The 21,178-nt window shown below is 42.2% G+C and overlaps 1 protein-coding gene across 1 annotated transcript in view; it reads left to right on the top strand.

Moving 5' to 3' along the window:
• LOC124593811 (trypsin-2-like) overlaps positions 1-21,178 on the top strand; it is a 115,536-nt gene that overhangs the window by 54,486 nt on the left and 39,872 nt on the right. Inside the window, exon 2 of the mRNA XM_047132159.1 lies at positions 5,672-5,967. Coding sequence (XP_046988115.1) covers positions 5,672-5,967 — 296 coding nt within the window. The remainder of the gene's footprint in view (positions 1-5,671; positions 5,968-21,178) is intronic.

Raw genomic sequence — 21,178 nt, 5'->3', positions numbered from 1 at the left:
CCATTGTTGAGAAGGTGACTCTTCTTCCATATTTATGCCCTACACGTACGACGTGCCGAAGTGCTGTGGTGAGGATGGCCGGCTGCTCCAGGCGGGAGAGCTGCATAGCAAATTCTAGGTTTGGGTAGATTCTCCTAGGGTCCACTCCTATGGGTTTTGATGTTGTTGTGTCAAGTTGTGTAGTGCTTGTAACAGAGCTGTCTTGTAAGATTACTTTGGTGGTGTCATTTTGTGTGTGGATTGTGGTGTTTGTGTCTTCAGATCTTGGGTCACGAGTTAGTGTGTGGGTGCTTGGTGTTGGCGTGAGCTGCATTGTTGTTGCCGATCAGGCGACAAAGTTTGCCGCTTCAGGGTTAAGTGTGGAGGTGACCCCTGGAGGGTCATTGTTTAAGGGTTCGGCCTGTGTGGTTGTATCTTTTATGGGGGTTTTTTGTTCGTCTACTTCTTCCTCTGGTTCTGTTTGTGTGCTTATACTCCTCAAGGTTATTTCTTGTTTCTTAATGTTCTGGACTTGATTTAAGAAATCTTTGAATTTGCGTGCTCTTTCGGCGTCTCTTTTTTGTTTGCTGGGGGATTTCCTTTTCTTAGCTATCCTAATTTGGTTTCCTGCGTCAGCCATAATCAGTTCTGGCTATTAGTCGCTGTTCTAACATCTTGTAGGTTGGGCAATTTCTGCCAGATGCCCCACAGGACTTTTTTCCTCTGCGTGTACATGGCACACAGGTGCTTGTTTTGCTGCAATTTTTTCTGAGATGATCTTCAGAACCACACCTGGAGCATGCCGGCTTCCTGGTACAATATTTATGTATGTGGTCGATGTCTGCACAGTTGTGGCAACGAGGTACCACCAAGAAATCTTTAACATTTATGGCGTGAAAGCCTATGTATACCTTGCCCATTGCTGTTAGTCTTTTCCAGAGAGCCCCTGAGACCTCCGCCACATGGTGGACTACATCTCGGTCCCTCGGTCCTGTCCTGAATCTTAATCTAAAATCTTTCATGAAAGTCTCCATGTCCATATCATCTAGATTCTGTTGGTAGAGAGTATCACAGAGGTCCTCATTAGTTAATGAAACTGGAACATCATATAAGATGACCAGTGGGTTCCTCTTTCGTGGGGGCTCACATTGGACTGATTTACAAAGTTTCTGGTTTGCCAATATCTTGTCTTTGTCCTCTTCAGTGGCAACGTCAACAATGACTACGTTGAGTTTGTTTAAGTACCATATTTCTGTGTTACCTGGAAACTGCTGGAGCGTCGACCGCCTTAGCTGAGTGATCAGCGCATCTGACTGATATGCGGTGGTCCTGGGTTCGATATCCAGCTGGGTTGGAAATTTTCCGTACTGAGGGACCAAGGGTTGTGTTGACCTCACCATAATTTCGTTATCATCGACACTCAAGTCGCCCAATGTGGAGTCAACTGAAATTACTTGCAGCTCGGTGGCCGAACTTCCCCATCAATTCTAAACAGTCATCTCATTTTTATCACTTCTGGAGCCGAGGCCGATGACTGGGGTATCGCTGATTTCAAAGTGGCAGTCAGTCAGACTGCCAACACTGTTCCAGTCCCAGGTCGGTGGCACATGTGTGCGGAAGTTGTCAGCATCTTCTGAAATGCAGTATCGGCAGGTGCGTTGTCTGGTGCACAGACTGTGACTGCGATGTTGTTAAGATTCTGGGCTACATTCCATGCTGCTGGAGGATTAGGCCGCTACAGTGCGTTTTGTTGATCACCACTAAGCCAATAAAATCATCAAACTTCCTGAAGTTATTAACTGGCTATCTGTTATAATGAAAGAATTTTTGCACAAACAATTGTCTTTACTGTATACCGTGTGATCCTTCAGCCATTTGCAATTTGCTTTGGTTTGTAAGAATTTAAATGACGTTGGATTCTTGTCATGTTTGCCATTTGCTGCTATATTAGAACAGGCTATGTGACATATATGTAGTAGACACATTTTTTCGATAGTTTTGCATGTCCAAATCAACATGCCGCAGGAATGCAATGACATTTTGAGTCATTCCAGTGACCTTGACGTAAGGAATTCTGGACTTTAATAAGTACTTTTCTCCAGACTGTCACATGGCAACACTTCAGCAGCTGTCCACTTTCATTCATTGTTGTTCAAAAAGTCACGTCGCTCATTTATGCATATCTACACCAACTACCAGTGTTCTAACACTGTTGTCATGACACTCCTGCAACATCCATAATTTACTGCGTCCGACTTCTTCGACACTGAGGTGGCTAGTAATAGAAAAGTTAATTAGAACATTCGGAATAAGTAATAGTTTATTAATTGCAACAAAATTTCGATCACCAGGCTCGGCTGCACCTATGAAATTGCACACGTGGAGTTGCCGTTCAGATCCCACCGAATGGGTCACGATTACTGAGTGGCAAATTGGTACCAGTTCAGAATGGTCATATTGTAGCTTCATTACAGTCACTACGTAACACGTTTGTAGGCACTTGTTGACACAGTTCTGACAGTGTTGACCCGTAGGCACAGTTCTCAGATGACTCGTCACTCACCGCGCGGGATAGCCACGTGGTCTTGGGTGTCTTGCAACGGTTCGCGCGGCTCTCCCGTCGGAGGTTCGAGTCCTCCCTCGGGCATGGGTGTGTGTGTGTTGTCATCAGCGTAAGTTAGTGTATGTTAGATTAAGTATTGTGTAAGCCTAGGGACCTAATTAGAGAACCGTAATAAAACGTTTAATTGAATGAAAGATATGGCCGCAGACTGGACAAGAATGTTACTGTTGTGGTCTTCTGTCTGCAGTGAACGCATTATTGTGGCCTTGATAGACACGAAGCCCACGCGTACTACAGTAGTACAAGTCAATATGCCAACTAGCTCTGTAGATGACGAAGAAATTGATGACATGTATGATGAGATAAAAGAAATTATTCAGGTAGTGAAGGGAGACGAAAATTTAATAGACATAGGTGACTGGATTTCGAGAGTAGGAAAAAGGAGAGAAGGAAACATAGTAGGTGAATATGGATTGGGGGTAAGACATGAAAGAGGAAGCCCTCTGGTAGAATTTTGCACAGAGCATAACTTAATCATAGCTAACACTTGGTTCAAGAATCATAAAAGAAAGTTGTATACATGGAAAAATCCTGGAGATACTAGAAGGTATCAGATAGATTATATAATGGTAAGACAGTGATTTAGGAACCGGGTTTTAAATTGTAAGACATTTACAGGGGCAGATGTGGACTCTGACCACAATCTATTGGTTGTGAACTGTACATTAAAACTGGAGAAACTGCAAAACGGAGGGAATTTAAGGAGATGGGATCTGGACAAACTGACTAAACCAGAGGTTGTACAGAGTTTCAGGGAGAGCATAAGGGAACAATTGACAGGAATGGGGGAAAGAAACACAGTAGAAGAAGAATGGGTAGCTCTGAGGGATGACGTAGTGAAGGCAGCAGAGGATCAAGTAGGTAAAAAGACAAGGGCTAGTAGAAATCCTTGGGTAACTGAAGAAATATTGAATTTAATTGATGAAAGGAGAAAATATAAAAATGCAGTAAATGAAGCAGGCAAAAAGGAATACAAACGTCTCAAAAATGAGATCGACAGGAAGTGCAAAATGGCTAAGCAGGGATGGCTAGAGGACAAATGTAAGGACATACAGGCTTATCTCACTAGGGTATGCTAGATACTGACTGCAAGAAAATTAAAGAGACCTTTGGAGAAAAGAGAAACACTTGTATGAATATCAAGAGCTCAAATGGAAACCCAGTTCTAAGCAAAGAAGGGGAATCGAAAAGGTGGAAGGAGTATATAGAGAGTCTATACCAGGGCGATGTACTTGAGGACAATATTATGGAAATGGAAGAGAATGTAGATGAAGCCGAAATGGGAGATACGATACTCCGTGAAGAGTTTGACAGGGCACTGAAAGACGTGAGTCGAAACAAGGCCCCGGGAGTAGACAACATTCCATTAGAACTACTGACGGCCTTGGGAGAGCCAGTCCTGACAAAACTTTACCATCTGGTGAGCAAGATGTATGAGACAGGCGAAATACCCTAAGACTTCAAGAAGAATATAATAATTCCAATCCCAAAGAAAGCAGGTGCTGAGAGATGTGAAAATTACCGAACTATCAGTTTAATAAGTCACATCTGCAAAATACTAACGCGAATTCTTTACAGACGACTGGAAAAACTGATAGAAGCCGACCTCGGGGAAGATCAGTTTGGATTCCGTAGAAATGTTGGAACATGTGAGGCAATACTGACCTTACGACTTATCTCAGAAGAAAGATTAAGGAAAGACAAACCTACGTTTCTAGCATTTGTAGACTTAGAGAAAGCTTTTGACAATAATGACTGGAATACTCTCTTTCAAATTCTAAAGGTGGCAGGGGTAAAATACAGGGAGCGAAAGGCTATTTACAATTTGTACAGAAACCAAATGGCAGTTATAAGAGTCGAGGGGCATGAAAGGGAAGCAGTGGTTGGGAAGGGAGTGAGACAGGGTTATTCAATCTGTATATTGAGCAAACAGTAAAGGAAGCAAAAGAAAATTTCGGAGTAGGTCTTAATCTCCATGGAGAAGAAATAAAATCTTTGAAGTTCGCCGATGACAGTGTAATCTGTCAGAGGCAGCAGAGGACTTCGACGAGCAGTTGAACAGAATGGACAGGGTCTTGGAAGGAGGATATAAGATGAACATCAACAAAAGCAAAACGAGTTGAATGGAATGTAGTCGAATTAAGTCGGCCGATGCTGAGGGAATTAGATTAGGAAATGAGACACTTGAAGTCGTAAAGGAGTTTTGCTATTTGGGGAGCAAAATAAGTGATGGTGGTCGAAGTAGAGACGATATAAAATGTGGACTGGCAATGGCAAGGAAAGAGTTTCTGAAGAAGAGAAATTTTTTAACATCGAGTATAAATTTAAGAGTCAGGAACTCGTTTCTGAAAGTATTTGTATGGAGTGTAGCCATGTATGGAAGTGAAACATGGACTATAAAGAGTTTGGACAGTATGAGAATATAAGGTTTCGAAATGTGGTGGTACAGACGAATGCTGACGATTACATGGGTAGATCACATAACTAATGAGGAGGTATTGAACAGAATTGGGGATAAGAGGAGTTTGTGGCACAACTTGACATGAAGGGACCGGTTGGGAGGACATGTTCTGAGGCATCAGGCGATCACAAATTTAGCATTGTAGGGCAGCGTGAAGGGTAAAAATTGTAGAGGGAGACCAAGAGATGAATACACTAAACAGATTCAGAAGGAAGTAGGTTGTAGTAAGTACTGGGAGATGAAGAAGCTTGCACAGGATAGAGTAGCATGGAGAGCTGCATCAAACAAGTCTCGTGACTGAAGACCACAAAAACAATAACTTCTGTGTGCTGTCTAGTTTAATGAAGCTCTGATGTTAGCCTATCCTGTGGAAATCTCTTCATCTCTGTTTAAGCATTGCTACCTACATAACTTATATCTTGCTTATATCTGTCGCGCCTTTTCTTCCCTCTAAGATTTTACAGTCCATCGCTTATCACCTTCATAACGTTGACTACGCCTTGATTTTTCAAGACGTTTTGATGAGAGTATGGAACAGTAGTGTGACGTATCTTACTGCCCTTATTGTGTTTTGATTGTTCATAGATTAATGGCCTGTTTTCTGGCAGGCTCGTACTTGTAATGTAACTGTTACAACTCTGGTTACGTTTTCTGACCTGCAGGAGTTTCGCAATGTGAGTCATATGGTAGTACACCCCAACTTGACAGTGGCACGGGGGTATCCAGACTTGGCGTTGGTGCGCATTGCGAGGCCACTGCCCTACAAGGAGCAGATACAGCCGGTCAGTTTGCCAGCGGGCGGTGTGGACACTGAGTACGATCTCCCCTCCGGCCGTCGATGCTACGTCGCTGGTTGGGGCGTAACCGCCCCCGAAACCACTAACGCACGAACAGCAATAGCTCTGTGAGTACATTTCCTTCTATCTTCACTGCTCTTGGATTTTCTGGCGGGTCACATTCTCGCCATATTGCGTCTAGTGCAAGCCTTTCAACCGGCGGCTGTTTCGGCAAATTTCGTGTCAGGTCTGACAGAATTACACTACTGTTTGCAAAAAGTGGAACACTAAGAGCGAGAGATATGATCACAATGAAATTTATTCCACCGGTTAGGGACATGATACTACACAAATGATTAGCACTACAGACCTGTAGATGCGCTATGACTGTGGATATTCAGTACAGAGTAGCGTCAGCATGTGTGAGTCACAGCTGCTAGATGTCGTGGCATGGAATCAAACAGCACCTGAATATGCTGCTGGGGAATACTCCGCTACGCGATTGTCCGGCCTGTTCACAAAGTGTAAACTGTGGCTGCAGAAGGACCTGAACGAACAAGCTGCCGACCCACCATATCCCAGACATGTTCGGTGGGTGATATGTCCTGCGAAGGGGCAGGCCAGGGAAGCAGTAGTAGCCGTCGTTCTTCGAAGAAAGCTCACACATTCCTAGCCATAGGCAGCTGCGCGTTGTTCTGCTGAAATATGGCACGTGGAACGGCCTACAGGAGGGGCAGTGCCTCGGGCTGTAAAGCCTCCCTGATGGAGCGGTGGCTGTTCAGATTGCTCTGAAGACTTGGGAGGCGAGATCACGAGTTATAGGCAATTCCATGGCAAACAAGACACTTGCTGTTTGTCTGATATCCCGCTCAACAATACAGTCTGCTCGATTGCGTTCACCATGCCTGCCGGCGTCGAATGCGTACGCGGTCATAACTGTAGGATAATTTGAAGCAGAACCTGTTCGAAAAGACTAGATTTTACCCCCTAGCACGCCTGTGTAGGCATTCACGTGCCCATTGCAAGCCGACGGAATGGCACGCGTGTCACCAGTACAACCCGCAGAAGACGGCGTCGAAGCAGCGACGCAGACTTGTCCATACCTTTTCAGTGCTGCAACATCGCGCCAACACTGTGGACGAAGTTGTTCTGTCCGTTGCGGCCTAGTGGACAAGATAGTGGTCATCTGGCGTTGTAGTCACATTGTGTCGTCCAGTACACGGTCGGCGCTGTGTACGGCCCTCTTCTCTCCACTGGCTCCACATATGCCTCACTGTTGAAGCAGCGTGCCTGTACAAGCCACAGTGTTCCGGAACGGCAGACCCATCTCCCGCAGACCATCCATTCTGCCCCGTTAGAACGTACTCGCTTGCCTGTATTCCACCCTGTGACGTCGGCACGGCGGAGTGGCACTTGGTTACGCGTCTCCACTTCATATGACTGCCCCGCACCGACTGAGCGTTGCGTAACACTCACCTCTCCGGTCACACAAAAGAGGGTGTTGTAGGGCCCCCTTGCATTGCACCTCTCTGCCGTTTAGGTCTGTTACTATGGTTCTGTTGTTCTACACATCCTCTTACCGTGGCCTTGTGCAGACCATTGCTTCTGAGTGTTTCACTTTTTTCAAACAGTAGTGTAGAACGACAAAGTCTTAAATGTGTAATGTGTCGTCTGTGCTTGCTGATCGTGGGAGCCGATCGTGGGAGCCGGCCGTGGTGGCCGAGCGGTTGTAGGCGCTTCAGTCCGGAACCGCGCGGCTGCTACGGTCGTAGGTTCGAATCCTGCCTCGGGCATGGATGTGTGTGATGTCCTTAGGTTAGTTTGCTTTAAGTAGTTCTAAGTTATAAGGGACTGATGACCTAAGTCCCATAGTGCTCAGAGCACTTTGAACCCTTTGATCGTGGGAGTGGCAGAGAGGATGAGACTCCATGTACGCATACAACATACTCTCATTGAGAAAAGGAGAGGAACTGCCGTACTTCAGCTGGTGGTCGTGCTGTAGCGTTCTCGCTTCCCGCGCCCGGGTTCCCGGGTTAGATTCCCGGCGGGGTCAGTAATTTTCTCTACCTCGTGATGACTGGGTGTTGTGTGCTGTTCTTAGGTTAGTTAGGTTTAAGTAGTTCTAGGGGACTGATGACCATAGATGTTAAGTCCCACAGTGCTCAGAGCCATTTGAACAATTTTTTATGCCGTACTTAAGACCTCACGACGGAGCACAGTAGATAATTTGTTTAATTTCACTTTACATGATGCTCTGGCGAGGTTTAGAATTTATCCCAGAACTCACTCCTAATAAGGAACCTGGAAGACTATGGTCGAGGTATTTTCTTATTTAGCAGATTGCCATGGCTCACCCTAAATTATGAGTTCTCTATATTGAGAATTTAATATCTGTGATCGTCTACTCCTGTAAGAATAAAGATGTAAGAGGCTGTTTTCGGGTGTGAAACTTTAACGATGTTATTTAACTTGTAGTTACTTCTTAATCGAAGATATTGAGGTTATAATGTGGAGTCATATTGAGGAATATCTGTCAAGTAGTCGTTTATTATTTCTTCACGTTTGATTTGGTGATAACAACAATCAGAATCGCAGGTAGTGATTTCTCCAGAAAATGATGACAAAGGAAATCAGTCATAGTTCACTGAGAAGAACTACCCAACGAACAGTTGAAGTGAATTAGGAAACGGACGGAAAAATTAAATAGAGATGTCCAGAAAGCTATCTTACTCCTCTCTGCTAGTGCGTCTCAATACAAAATGTGCCAGTTCGAAGTTGACATATCACGGAGTCAAGAGACAATCAGAAGGTACAACCCAAAAGATGTAAATAAAAGTAACATGATAGATTTCTGATTTTACCTGGTTGTTAGGGTTTCTGCGTTAGTCACATATATACTGTATTCGAATATTCTGACATGCGTTAAGCACATATATGAAGTGTGTCTTTAATATTCGCATTAAATTAGCGCACCTTACTAAATTACACGATTTCGCTTATCTTCGGGTTACGGGAAAAGTATGGAGAGGAAAATTTCATCCGCGGAGAACTTTTGAACTGACTACCTCTGGTGGAGTACAGTTTTGCGCTGGCGTATCCATGACATCTGCCAAAGAATTAGGACGTAATATCGAAGTATACTAAGTTTTTACCTTACAACAGCGACAGAATATGTCTCAGGACCTGTAGGACCTGTAGAGTCCCAAAAAAAATATAGTGACGATTGATGCGATTCTTGAATTACACGCACCACACAGTGATGGGTCAAGGTGACTGTGTATCCATTCCTCTCAGCCATTTAACACGTGAGCAGTAGTATATATTGCGAAGATTGATTTTTCCAAGTCTTAACCCTCGTCCGGCAAACTTCATTTAGGTTTTTCGTAATTTACCTAAATCGCTTCATGCATATGCCGGGATGGTTCCTTTGAAAGGGCACGACGACTTCCTTCCCCAGTCTTTCCTAATCCGAAGGGACCGATGACCTCGATCTTCGGTCCCCTCCCCCAAATAAATCAGCCAGCCAACCGAGTTTAAAAAAAAATAAAAATAAAAAAAGCGACATTTCATCACATCACAATCTTTCATGGAACGTCGCTTCACTTTGCAGTTTTCGTAGTCAATATTCGAAGTACCTTAACTGATTTAGAAATTCATTGCCATGGAGCTATTGATGTAGCGAAATGTAGAAGGTATGAATTGCGTGTTATTCGCAGAACACTCCTTTTGCTGATCACACTCGCCCTGTCTCGCATTAATAGTTGAATATGTTAGTAGGGGGCAAAGGATTTCAGAATGAATTTACTCTCCGCAGCAGAGCATGCCCTGATAGGAAACTTCCTGTCAGATTAAAACTTTGCGCCGGACCAAGACTGGAAACTGTAACCTTTGCTTTTCACAGCCAAGCACACTAATAAGTGAGATACCCGAGCACAACTCAGGACTTGTCATCACAGCTTTACTTCCGTCAATAAGTCATTTCTTGCTTTGCCAACATCATAAAGTTCTCATCTGTAACATAGGGGACTAACGCTCCTGGAAGAAAGGATATAGTGGAGACATGGCTTAGCCACAGCCAGGGAGAGTGTTTCCAGAATGAATTTTCACTCTACAGCAGTGAGCTGATATGTAACTACACAGGTTGTTTGTCGTGCTCTGATAGCTCAGTTGTCGGAGCATTTGCTGCATAAGGGAAAGGTCACATGTTGGAGTCCTGGTCTGGCAGACAGTTTTAATCCGGCGGTAGAATATTCGTTCTGGCATCTTCAGGATCCAGGACGATTTATGGCACCCCTCCTCTGCACGTCACTTTACAGGTAGCCCCCCCCCCCCCCACCCCGCCACCGCTCCCATCCCAGTCTGTTCTCACAACCTGCAACGTCCCCTTTCCAGACTAATTGGGTGACTGACGGTTCTCTTATTTCTGGAGCATACAGGCATAATGGTGTATGACACCCTTGACACCCTACCCCCTCTAACATTCTGTGTGGTGTCTGTTTGTTCTATATCGTGTCTCCCTACCACTTTCGCACAACGACGCTCTGAGTGTGTTTTTTAGGGAATTGAATAGTTTGAACCTGGGACCTGTTGCTGGTAAGGAGATGCCAGACCACAAATGACATGTAGAGTTCAGAAGAGTTCAGTGAGACTAACGATGATATAACCAAATACTTAATGATTTCAGCATCAGCTCCACTGCACTCCCTGTAAAAGAATCTTAATACTAACTAAATTTAGTGGAAGGGGTTCAAGGCTTTCCTATTTTTAGTTAGCTGGTAAAATAGCGTCGAAAAAGCACTGGAAATTTTATTCTACTCACAAAACATTGTTTATGAATTGCACTATTGATAAAAGGAAATGTTTTAATACAGGATGGTAAAAACCAACTGCGTTCAACAAAAAATGTGAACGAATGTTCCCTGAATGGGTTTCCAAGTTCTACAATGGATCGAAGGATGACCTATGCCATATCACATCTATGAACTAGGTTTAAATTAAGTTTCAGTAAAGAGAAAACTATCAAAATGATCTACAGTGACCCTCAATTATCTTTAATTACTTATCTAACTTGTCGTAAATTACATTGGCTGATGTGGCTTCTCAATAACTGTATAACAGAAAAATCATCGCGTTTCAGATTTTTACTTCAAGTGGCAAATGTGAACACCATTAGCTTTAATTGACGATCGACACTAGCATTACGCAAAAAGGGGGTGTAACAGATGAGACTTCTGCAGTTCTGAGTGAAGCTTTATGCGCTGTTATATGGCATCGCGTGCATTCACTACCTTGTCGGTGTTCGTCAGGGGGCGGCGGCCGGCGCAGCTCCGTCCAGCTCGCCGTCTCGGAAGCAACTCCCCTCTAACTTCCCCTTACTACAATTTACCGAAGTTGGTTTAAAAAAACTATCTGGCTGTTTTTTCATCTGACCAATCAGGGTCACAATGTTAACCTTAAGCTCCGCCTACAAAAATTCTGTCCATCCAATGAGAAACGTTATACTTTTCGTGGTGGGGCAATGTTTTTAAAGTTTGCAACGTAACAGAGACGCGAAAAAATCCCACGCTAAAACTTGCAGCTGGTGTGGTCCTTTTAGTGTTACCGTAAGATCTATACTGTTCTTCTGGAGGGCTCTATCTTTTAACATGGGCTGGGGGTTGGTTCTAACGGTTAGCTGGCGATGTGGGTGTCCGTCCCTTATCATAGGGCCTTCAGGTTAACATGGTTCTGCTCTCGGCTTCTGTTCTCGTTTCTCCCCTTGGAACTGCGTCTGTCTCACGGTGGGAAGGTATGACATGCATTTAGGCATTCTTGTGTTAGTATGTGGTATTCCATTTGCTCACTCGTTATTCGTATTACTTTGGTTAATTTAATGTCACTATTTATTCGGAGCTATGTGACATACTACTGGATTTGCTTATCATGTCAGGGTTTTCATGGAAGGTGTTGGATTTGCCTGACACCTTACATATCACCACCCTTCGAACTTAATTTTTGCACTGAAGTTAGGCAATGATTGAATCGTTGTCTAAGTCAGTCAAAAATTATTCCGTTATCTAAATTTTGTTGCCTACTGTTCAGCCATGTTATTCTGTTCTATGCTAGTTCGTATTACTAATTTATATTTTTATATTTTTCCACATTATTATCAAAAATATGTTTATATTGACAAGGGAAGAATATTATTATTCTATTATAATTATTTTTTTTATTATTTTCTTTCTTTATTTAATTGTGAAGTTTGTTTTTTTAAGAAGTTTGTTATCAAAAGTGAGGAGTCTTTCACATCGATTTTCTTAGAAACATTGTTTTTATAGATGTAGTAATTAAGTAAAATCTATTCCTAACACATTTTCTAAATATCATGTACAAGTATAATGTTTTTGTTTCTAGACACTCATTTCAACATTGTTACACTAACAAATAATAATTATTTCCAAGAATTGCTTTGACAAAGAAATATACATACACAAATATTGAGATATTATCCTAACACATGGTAGAAATGTTAAAAAAAGGGAAAACATCCAACAAGAAAATTTTTTATTCTTTGTTTTTATAAGGAGAAAATAAGTAAAATATAGTTATTTTTTTATTTTTATGGGGAGAAAATAAGTGGCATATAGTTTTAGTGTTTATTATGCCTTACTTTTGTTCTTTATATACTGTCCATTTCAGAACTAGTGACTTATTTTTATCGATAGTCTATTTTTTACTTAAGTCCATAGTCAATGACTCTTTTCTGTAGTTTATTAGCTGTCTGGTGTGCTTAACTTATTTAGTTTTTCACACATTTCTTTTGCGCAATTCCTACATCACATAATTTGATTTCACACATTCACACAACCCTATGAATGTTTAAGCATGAGGGTGGCGAATGTTTTTGGCACGAAGGTGGTGGACTTGAGCGAGATGGATGTGGGCAAGTATTTGATGTTCAGCTTCGTTCGTCGTTCCTTGTTGGCTTTGCAAGTGTGTGTTGCTGTTGTGGAGGTCCTGTAATGGAATGGAGCTGTGAGTGCAGAATCTCGTGGTTTACTGGCTTTGTATGCGTGAAAGTCATAGTTATGTGTCGCTGAAAGCGGTCGTTTTTCGTTGTAATACTTCGCAGATGACTAGTTTACAATAGGATAGGGATTTGGGAAGGTATGTCGTCTGTTCTTCACCCATCTTCTTTCTTGTTCTCAATCTTGCGAATCTTCAACTTCTGTTCTTCCTGCTTTTTCTCTGCTTCTTACTTGCTTCATGGTTGTTCTCTGGGCAGGATATGGAAATATTTATTGATAACTAGTCGCTTTGAAGTTCTCCTCCTAGTAACAGTTTGATAAATGGTTTGGGCATGTCATTTTTACTTTGTGGAAGTTTTCTTCAGTTTCGTGCATCAGCATGCTGTTTAATAGCAGTAGTGTGACTTTTACACATATTTTTTGCCAGTGGTGGCTTGCCCAAGCGGTCTTCTCGTTGGGCCATTTTTTGCTCGCTCTGCTGAGTCAGGGCGTCCCGGGGTTTACGAGCAGTGAAAGTCCGGTGTTTGCTTGTCAGTCCCTGCACCCGTCCCTTCCGTGTTCCGCCACTCTGTGGTTCCGTGTTCTGTCCCAGCAGGGTTCTGCCACCCTGTGGTTCAGCAGATATACAGCCCACTTCAGCTACCCTCTGTTGGTCTTGCTGTCCTTTCCCTTCTCTCGACACTTCTGCCTTGTAGGAATCGTGTCTTGCTAATTACGTCCTTTTCTTTCTTGATACTTCTCGCGTTGCAAATTGTGGGTCGTTGCATCTGGCCTTCGTTGGAGTTTTTACAATGGTTCTTACAAAAAGTTTTACTTATAATCATCTAACATATGTCTAGTACCTACATTGTTTTACATCTTCTTAAAAAGCCTTACAAATTTCGGCGCCCTTTCCATGTTACAATTCTAAGATATTTTGAGTCTTAACTTCTAAAAGAATCCTCAAATTCGTTTTTTATTTTTTGTGTAGTGTCGTGGTGTATAGCATTTTAGTATTTCATGCTGTTAGACTATCTACGCTTTATCCCTTCACCTTAATCTAGGATACTATTGTGTTATTTTTGTTTTTGTTTTTATTGAAACTACTTTCTTTTTCCCACTTTCCTCTCTCTCTTCATTCTTCTTTCTCCTGATGATCTTATCTGCAACATAATCTTGAAATATTGTGCTGATTATTTACCAGTAATAAAATTAATCTTCAAACTTGTACTGAAAGTGTTTAATACTGCCAGTTTTAGGTAAAAATACCTCTGCTTTATCTCGTAAAATACCCCCTAATTCTCTTTTACTGTGTTCCGAAGTACCTTGAACTTCTTACAATTTTTCGTCGATTTCTTTATGGACTTCTAACATGAGTTGAGGCGATTCCCCCTTTTGTGCATACCATTCTAATTCTTCATCCTCTTTATCTTGCATCATTCTTAATTGTTTGTTTATAACTGGTATTTCTTCTAATTTTAGCTTTTGCTCAAAGAGAAGTGTGACATTCCCGAATGTTACGCTACCTTTCCCCATACCTATTATCGTTCGTCTCTCATTTAAAAAATCTGCACCTATAATCAAATCTACAGTTAGTTGAGGTATAATCACGAAGTTGGCTTCGATATTTTGACCTTGACACGAAAGAGTTAACCTTGTTTGTCTCGTAACTTCCGCAGCATTGTTTCTAATAGGACCTCTTACTTTAATCTTACTTGTTTTCAGAACTGGCAATTCCTCATTGGCATTACACTGTATGAATAAATTTTCTGAGATCGCAGTCAGTTCACTTCCGCTATCAATTGCAATATTGACAGGGATATGCTTTACCATGGCCTTCACGATTGGTTGAATTTGAAAGGGTTGGTTCCATTCTTCTTCTTCTTCTTGCATCAACGAATCCTCCACTGAATCATACATGAGTCTTTTTAGGAATTTCCCTTGAGAATTCGAACTTTCTGTGGGATAAGCTTCAACTGCTACTTCTTTCTCTTTTATTTCCTCTTCTCTATTTCTTCCTTCATTTACGCTTTCTTCAATATCCTCTACTTTTTCCTCATCCTCGTCTATCTTCTCCTTCTTCGTCGCTACTTCCACATAATCGCATCTAAATGCTCTAATTATCGCTTCATAACTTCCTTCATTATATACGTTGGATTGTGTGCCCACTTGTAACTGATTTTCAACTTCAGTCAACTGCACATTATCCTCATTGAATTCGCTTTCCCTGACTTCCATCTCAAATAGCTCTGCAATGCTCATTACTTCGTCCTTTCCTCCTACATTCGTTGTGCATGCCTCTGGTAATTCGTCTTCCTCATCAGTATTCTCCCAATTAATTTCGTCCCAACACGATATTGTTATTTTCTTGTCTTTGTTTTCATCTGGTCCCTGCGGATTTGTTTCTTCCTTCTTCTCTTCTCGTGATAAGAATTTTACTTCTCTGTTCAAGGTGCTGCAATTGTCCTGGGTCGGTGCGTCATTCTCTTTGGCATGGGCGCTTAGCTGTCAATTCGAACGCTTATCAGGGTTTGGTGGTCTTACCTCCACCTCTTCTATCTGTATTCTCTTTTCTCGTTCAGCTTGTTGATAGTGGTTTCTTTGTTGATAATTTGTTGGTCTATCGGTTCTCCAGTACCCGTTCCGGTTGTCGTTATTCCCTCTGTAATAGTTGTTACCGTTCGTGGGTGAATTACAGTTATTGCCATATTCTCTTCTAAATCCATAACCGGTTCTTTGTTGAAATCTATTGTCGTTTCTTGGTGCGAAGTTATCACATGGTTCGTAATTATTGTTTCTTCGTACTGTGTCTTGTGGATTCCACTGCTTTTTGCTTTCGTTTTCACGTACGCTTCGTCTTTTTCTTGCGTCATCTTCTGCAAATATGAACTCTAGTTCCCTTAGAATACCTTTAAATGCTTTGACGTCATTGCCTCCGCGACCAACTAATGATTGCTGGTATTTCAATGGTAGCTTCATCGCGCATAATTTAATCAACTCTCCGTCACTGTATGGTACATCTAAGCATTGATTTTTCTTTGTCATTAATTCGAAAAATTTCACGGGACTCTTCTCTCCTGAATTTTCAAAATATGGGTTCTGTAATAATTCGTACTTCACTCTGTTCTGTGCTTCGCTGGACCAATATCGTGAGAGAAACTTCTCTCTGAAATCTTCGTACGATCGGCATGTCGCTGCAACATTCTGCATGGTTTCTACGACTGATCCTGACATGTGTGCACGTATAAAGTCTAATTGGTGTGCTAGCGTCCAGTGTTCTGGTAATCCTACTCGGAATTGATCAATAAAAGTTCGTGGATGTAATGAGTTTCCTTCTCGAAAGTGTTGCAATTTTCTGACTGTGAGGAAATGATCGTTGTCGTACTTCGTCATAGTTCCATATGAAATTCGCGATTCTTCGCCACTTTTGTTTCTGATCATTTCTCCCGTCGTTGTTTCCGGTTGTGGTAGTTCCATTGGATATTGTCCACTGTAACTTTCGCCTACACTTGCTTAGTATCGTTGGAGTGGTACGCAATAATTTTCTTCCACCGGTTGTGAACGTGTAGCTGAATGCATTGCACTGTACTCTTCGCGACCTGGCTTTCCATTGTCACGTATGTTACTTTCCGCCTGTGATTGGAATCGCAAGTGCATGATATCTTCGTTAATTGCTTGTTTTTCCGGTGCTGTTACAGATACGGATGTGGTTACAGACTCTGTGTTTGTTCGATCCTGTTCACTACGCTCTTCAATGGTTTGCAACAACTCTGTTCGCAAGTTCTGAAATTGTCGCTTCGTTTGCGCTTCTATTTTGACTATGCGGTTATCATATCTTTTCAGCACTACTTTTGTGATACGTTTGTGTAACACACTGTTTTCAACAACTTCACGCGCTGTACCTGCTGCTTGTCTAGTAATTTCGTTTATCTGTTTCTCTAGTTTCTTGACTTCTCCCTGGGTGTTTTTACGTAGTGTTTTGATCTCGTCCTGAATGTCATTACGCAATGTTTGTACGTCCGCTTGTACCTTTTCAATGTCTGTTCTCAATTGATTGTGACCTGTTATTAAGTTTCCTAACACTGCTCGAGATTCTTTTGCCTCGTCTTCAATATGAGTTAGGTGTAACTGAATTTTTTTGTTTTGTTCTTTAATCTCACGCGTTTGTCTTGTGGTTTCTGCATTCTGAATTTGAATTTGGTTCGCTATGTCTTTATTTTGCCTTGTCATGGTTTCCGTAATTTGTTGTAATAATTCTGCCAGATTGGTGGGTTCTATTGCGTTTTCTTCCGACGTCCTACGCTCTGTGTTTTCGCCCAAGTGTTGGTTCGCAACCGATTGCATTGAACTGTGCTGTGACACGTTTCTGCTCGCATTCCTTGTACTCTGTGGTGAGGGAGCTCTGATTACTTGTACTATGGGCTCTACGTATTCAAGACGCAAGTTAGAATCCTCATCGACTGTATCTCTGCTCCTCTGTCGTATGCTGACTTACGTTTTCTATGCCTTGACGTACATTATCCTCGTTGTGGTGCGTTATATGTCCTATTTCTCGCGATACTGCATCGTCTGTTGTACTGTCCTCTATTCTCTGTCCATTTTCATGCTGGGTCTCTACCTCAATTCGGTCAAGGTCTCGATTTGCCATTGCTAATCTTTCCGAATCCCTTATTTTCTGTTTTAAAAGCAATTCACGCACCCTACTTCGAGTCAACATGCGCTCATACGATCTCACGCGTTTCATAAACTTTTTGTTCACACGACTTGAGACTTATTATACCCAAGACTGACAATCCATTCACTTACTTGTTGGGTCAGAACCAACTTGTCAACGATGTATCCGCCACCTGTGCGCTTGCATTGAGGACAAAACTTAATTCTAACAATTTTTGAAAATCATAACTTAGTTATGCTATTGTCTCTGCTAGAATGTCTCACTATCTATCGCTGAAGCTACTGTTTTCAACTATTTATGCCTAAAAAAATTTTTTTTATTACGAAAATTTTTTAACAGGATATTTTTCTGACCTAGTTAGGCATGTGGTCGACCTTCAATGATGGTATTTTACCATCCTGGCAAGGTCGCCATTTTCTAACATTCTGCGTGGTGTCTGTTTGTTCTATATCATGTCTCCCTACCACTTTCGCGCAACGACGTTCTGAGCGTGTTTTTAGGGAATTGAATAGTTTGAACCTGGGACCTGTTGCTGGTAAGGAGACGCCAGACCACACATGACATGTAGAGTTCAGAAGAGATCAGTGAGACTAGCGATGATATAACCAAATACTTAATGATGTCAGCGTCAGCTCCACTGCACTCCCTGTAAAAGAATCTTAATACTAACTAAATTTAGTGGAAGGGGTTCAAGGCTTTCCTATTTTTAGTTAGCTGGTAAAATAACGTCGAAAAAGCAGTTAAGTTTACCATTGGAAATTTCATTCTACTCACAAAACATTGTTTATAAATTGCACTATTGATGAAAGGAAATGTTTTAATACGGGATGGTAAAAACCAACTGTGTTCAACAAAAATGTGAACGAATATTCCCTGAATGGGTTTCCAAGTTCTACAATGGATCGAAGAATGACCTATGCCATATCACATCTATAATCTAGGTTTAAATTAAGTTTCACTACAGAGAAAACTATCAAAATGGTCTACAGTGACCCTCAATTATCTTTAATTACTTATCTAACTTATGGTAAATTACATTGGCTGATGTGGCTTCTCAATAACTATATAACAGAAAAATCATCGCGTTTCAGATTTTTACTTCAAGTGGCAAATGTGAACACCATTAGCTTTAATTGACGATCGACACTAGCATTACGCAAAAAGGGGGTGTAACAGATGAGACTTCTGCAGTTCTGAGTGAAGCTTTATGCGCTGTTATGCGGTATCATGTGCGTTCATTACCTTGTCGGTGTTCGTCAGGGGGCAGCGGGCAGCACAGCTCCGCTCACCTCGCCATCTCGAAAGCAACTCTCTCCTAACTTCTCCTTACTACAATCTACCGAAGTTGGTTTAAAAAAACTATCTGGCTGTGTTTTCATCTGACCAATCAGGGTCTCAATGTTAACCTTAAGCTCCGCCTACAAAAATTCTGTCCATCCAATGAGAAACGTTATACTTTTCGTGGTGGGGCAATGTTTTTAAAGTTTGCAACGTAACAGAGACGCGAAAAAGTCTCACGCTAAAACTTGCAGCTGGTGTGGTCCTTTTAGTGTTACCGTAAGATCTATACTGTTCTTCTGGAGGGCTCTATCCTTTAACATGGGCTGGGGTGTGGTCCTAGCGGTTAGCTGGCACCGTGGGTGTCCGTCAATTATCGTAGGGCCTTCAGCTTAACGCGGTTCTGCTCTCGGCTTCTGTTCTCGTTTCTCCCCTCGGAACTGCGTCTGTCTCACGGTGGGAAGGTATGACATGCATTTAGGCATTCTTGTGTTAGTATGTGGTATTCCATTTGCTCACTCGTTACTCGTGTTACTTTGGTTAATTTAATGTCACTATTTATTCGGAGCTATGTGGCATACTACTGGATTTGCTTATCATGTCAGGGTTTTCATGGAAGGTGTTGGATTTGCCTGACACCTTACACCCCTCCTACCCCCCTCTGCCACTTTCAAGGTGATACCCTCTCTTCGCCCCTTCTCCCTATTCCTGTAGGCCAATTGGGTGATACATAAATGGCAGGAAATCCAAAAACGTGGTATGGGACTTCCTCCTGTTGTCTGTGGCATGTGAGTGCAACCTGCATGGATGCCAGGTACTATATTTATCAATATGGACAACACTATGATGTCATAACCAGACATGACGGACCCAAGATGGTGGAAGGTTGGTTCAAAATGGTTCAAATGGCTCTGAGCACTATGAGACTTAACATCTATGGTCAGCAGTCCCCTAGAACTTAGAACTACTTAAACCTAACTAACCTAAGGACGGCACACAACACCCAGCCATCACGAGGCAGAGAAAATCCCTGACCCCGCCGGGAATCGAACCCGGGAACCCGAGCGTGGGAAGCGAGAACGCTACCGCACGGGTGGAAGGTCACGACCGTGTAACGTGTTGTGTGGAGCAGCACAAGAGCATACCTGTGACGCCACACTATAAGAATAATGTAACGTATATCTCTATAACGTTAAAAGCCATGCTTGAACGCCATTCAGGTGCTGTGCTATGTATAAAATGCAATGCCCATTGGTTTTATATCTTCAAACAATTGTCTGCTACGCTTTACAATCACTACCGTCAGATATGAAGAAGCAACTATCTATTTACATAAAGAAAAATATTCAGCTGTTGCACTGACGTTAAAAGTGCGCTTTTAGCATGAATTGAGATTTATTTAATAGTTTAAACACATCACAATTCTTTTACATTCTCATAGAAACAGTGGGTAATCAAGGAATTCTACTTATGCTAAGTTTCAAATGACGGGAAGCTGTACGTTCCAACCTATAATTGTGAAAACTACACCAACTGACCTAGTTTTAAAACTGTATAACTCACTGGTGCAGTGTATTTGGTTTTCAAATAAATGTCACTGCCGTGTGATTGTAGTATAATACAGGAAATGGGAGAGATATACACTTGTGTTTTTTTTTATTTGCTTAAAAGATGGCACTCGTGCCATTACACTCGCAGAGCACACACCGTGATGTCGCCTGTAGGCTTTGTGGGCAGAGTCAGCAACACGCTCTCCAAGGTGTTGAAGTTGCTTAACAGAGACAAAGGGCCAAGCCACTAAAGTATGACCTGCTGCCCCATGCTGTGTGGCTTGCACCGTCTTGCCAGGTTACAACCTCTACACTGACAGAGACCCACCGCTCTGCAGAAGCACTAGGTGATAAAAGCAGGACAGGGCATGGCAGAGGGCTGTAGATGTGTTATTCAGTGGCGGCTGCTGTGTAAGAGCATAAGAGCGTGTGAACACCATAGCTTTCGACGCCTTGCGAATTTATTGGTTATTTTCCTCTGATTGCTGATAAACCTAACATAGATGTAGCAGTCTGAAACATACTGCTCCTCTAATTTACGAGAAACTTGGCATCAGGGTCGCGAGCACAGCTTCAGTTGTGCACGTTGTAAGGAGCTTTTGTGCATGTGCAACTCGCATGAGGTAATTGCCTTACGTGCGAAATAAATACGGATTTGATAAATAACGTGCAGTGTTCATAATGTGCACAACTACCTCTTGCCACGCAACTAGATGTTTACGTCACTGCACCATACTTTCATCCCCATTAACTCAGCTAGCTCCTGCTAGATGATAGCACACTCCTCAGATACGCTAATTCACTCACTGTATGCTGTAGTAAAATTAGATCGGGCGTTAATATGCGTGAG

Source organism: Schistocerca americana, chromosome 2, assembly GCF_021461395.2.
Source record: "Schistocerca americana isolate TAMUIC-IGC-003095 chromosome 2, iqSchAmer2.1, whole genome shotgun sequence".
In the NCBI taxonomy this organism is placed as follows: Eukaryota; Metazoa; Arthropoda; class Insecta; order Orthoptera; family Acrididae; genus Schistocerca; species Schistocerca americana.
This window is presented reverse-complemented; position numbering and strand designations above follow the sequence as displayed.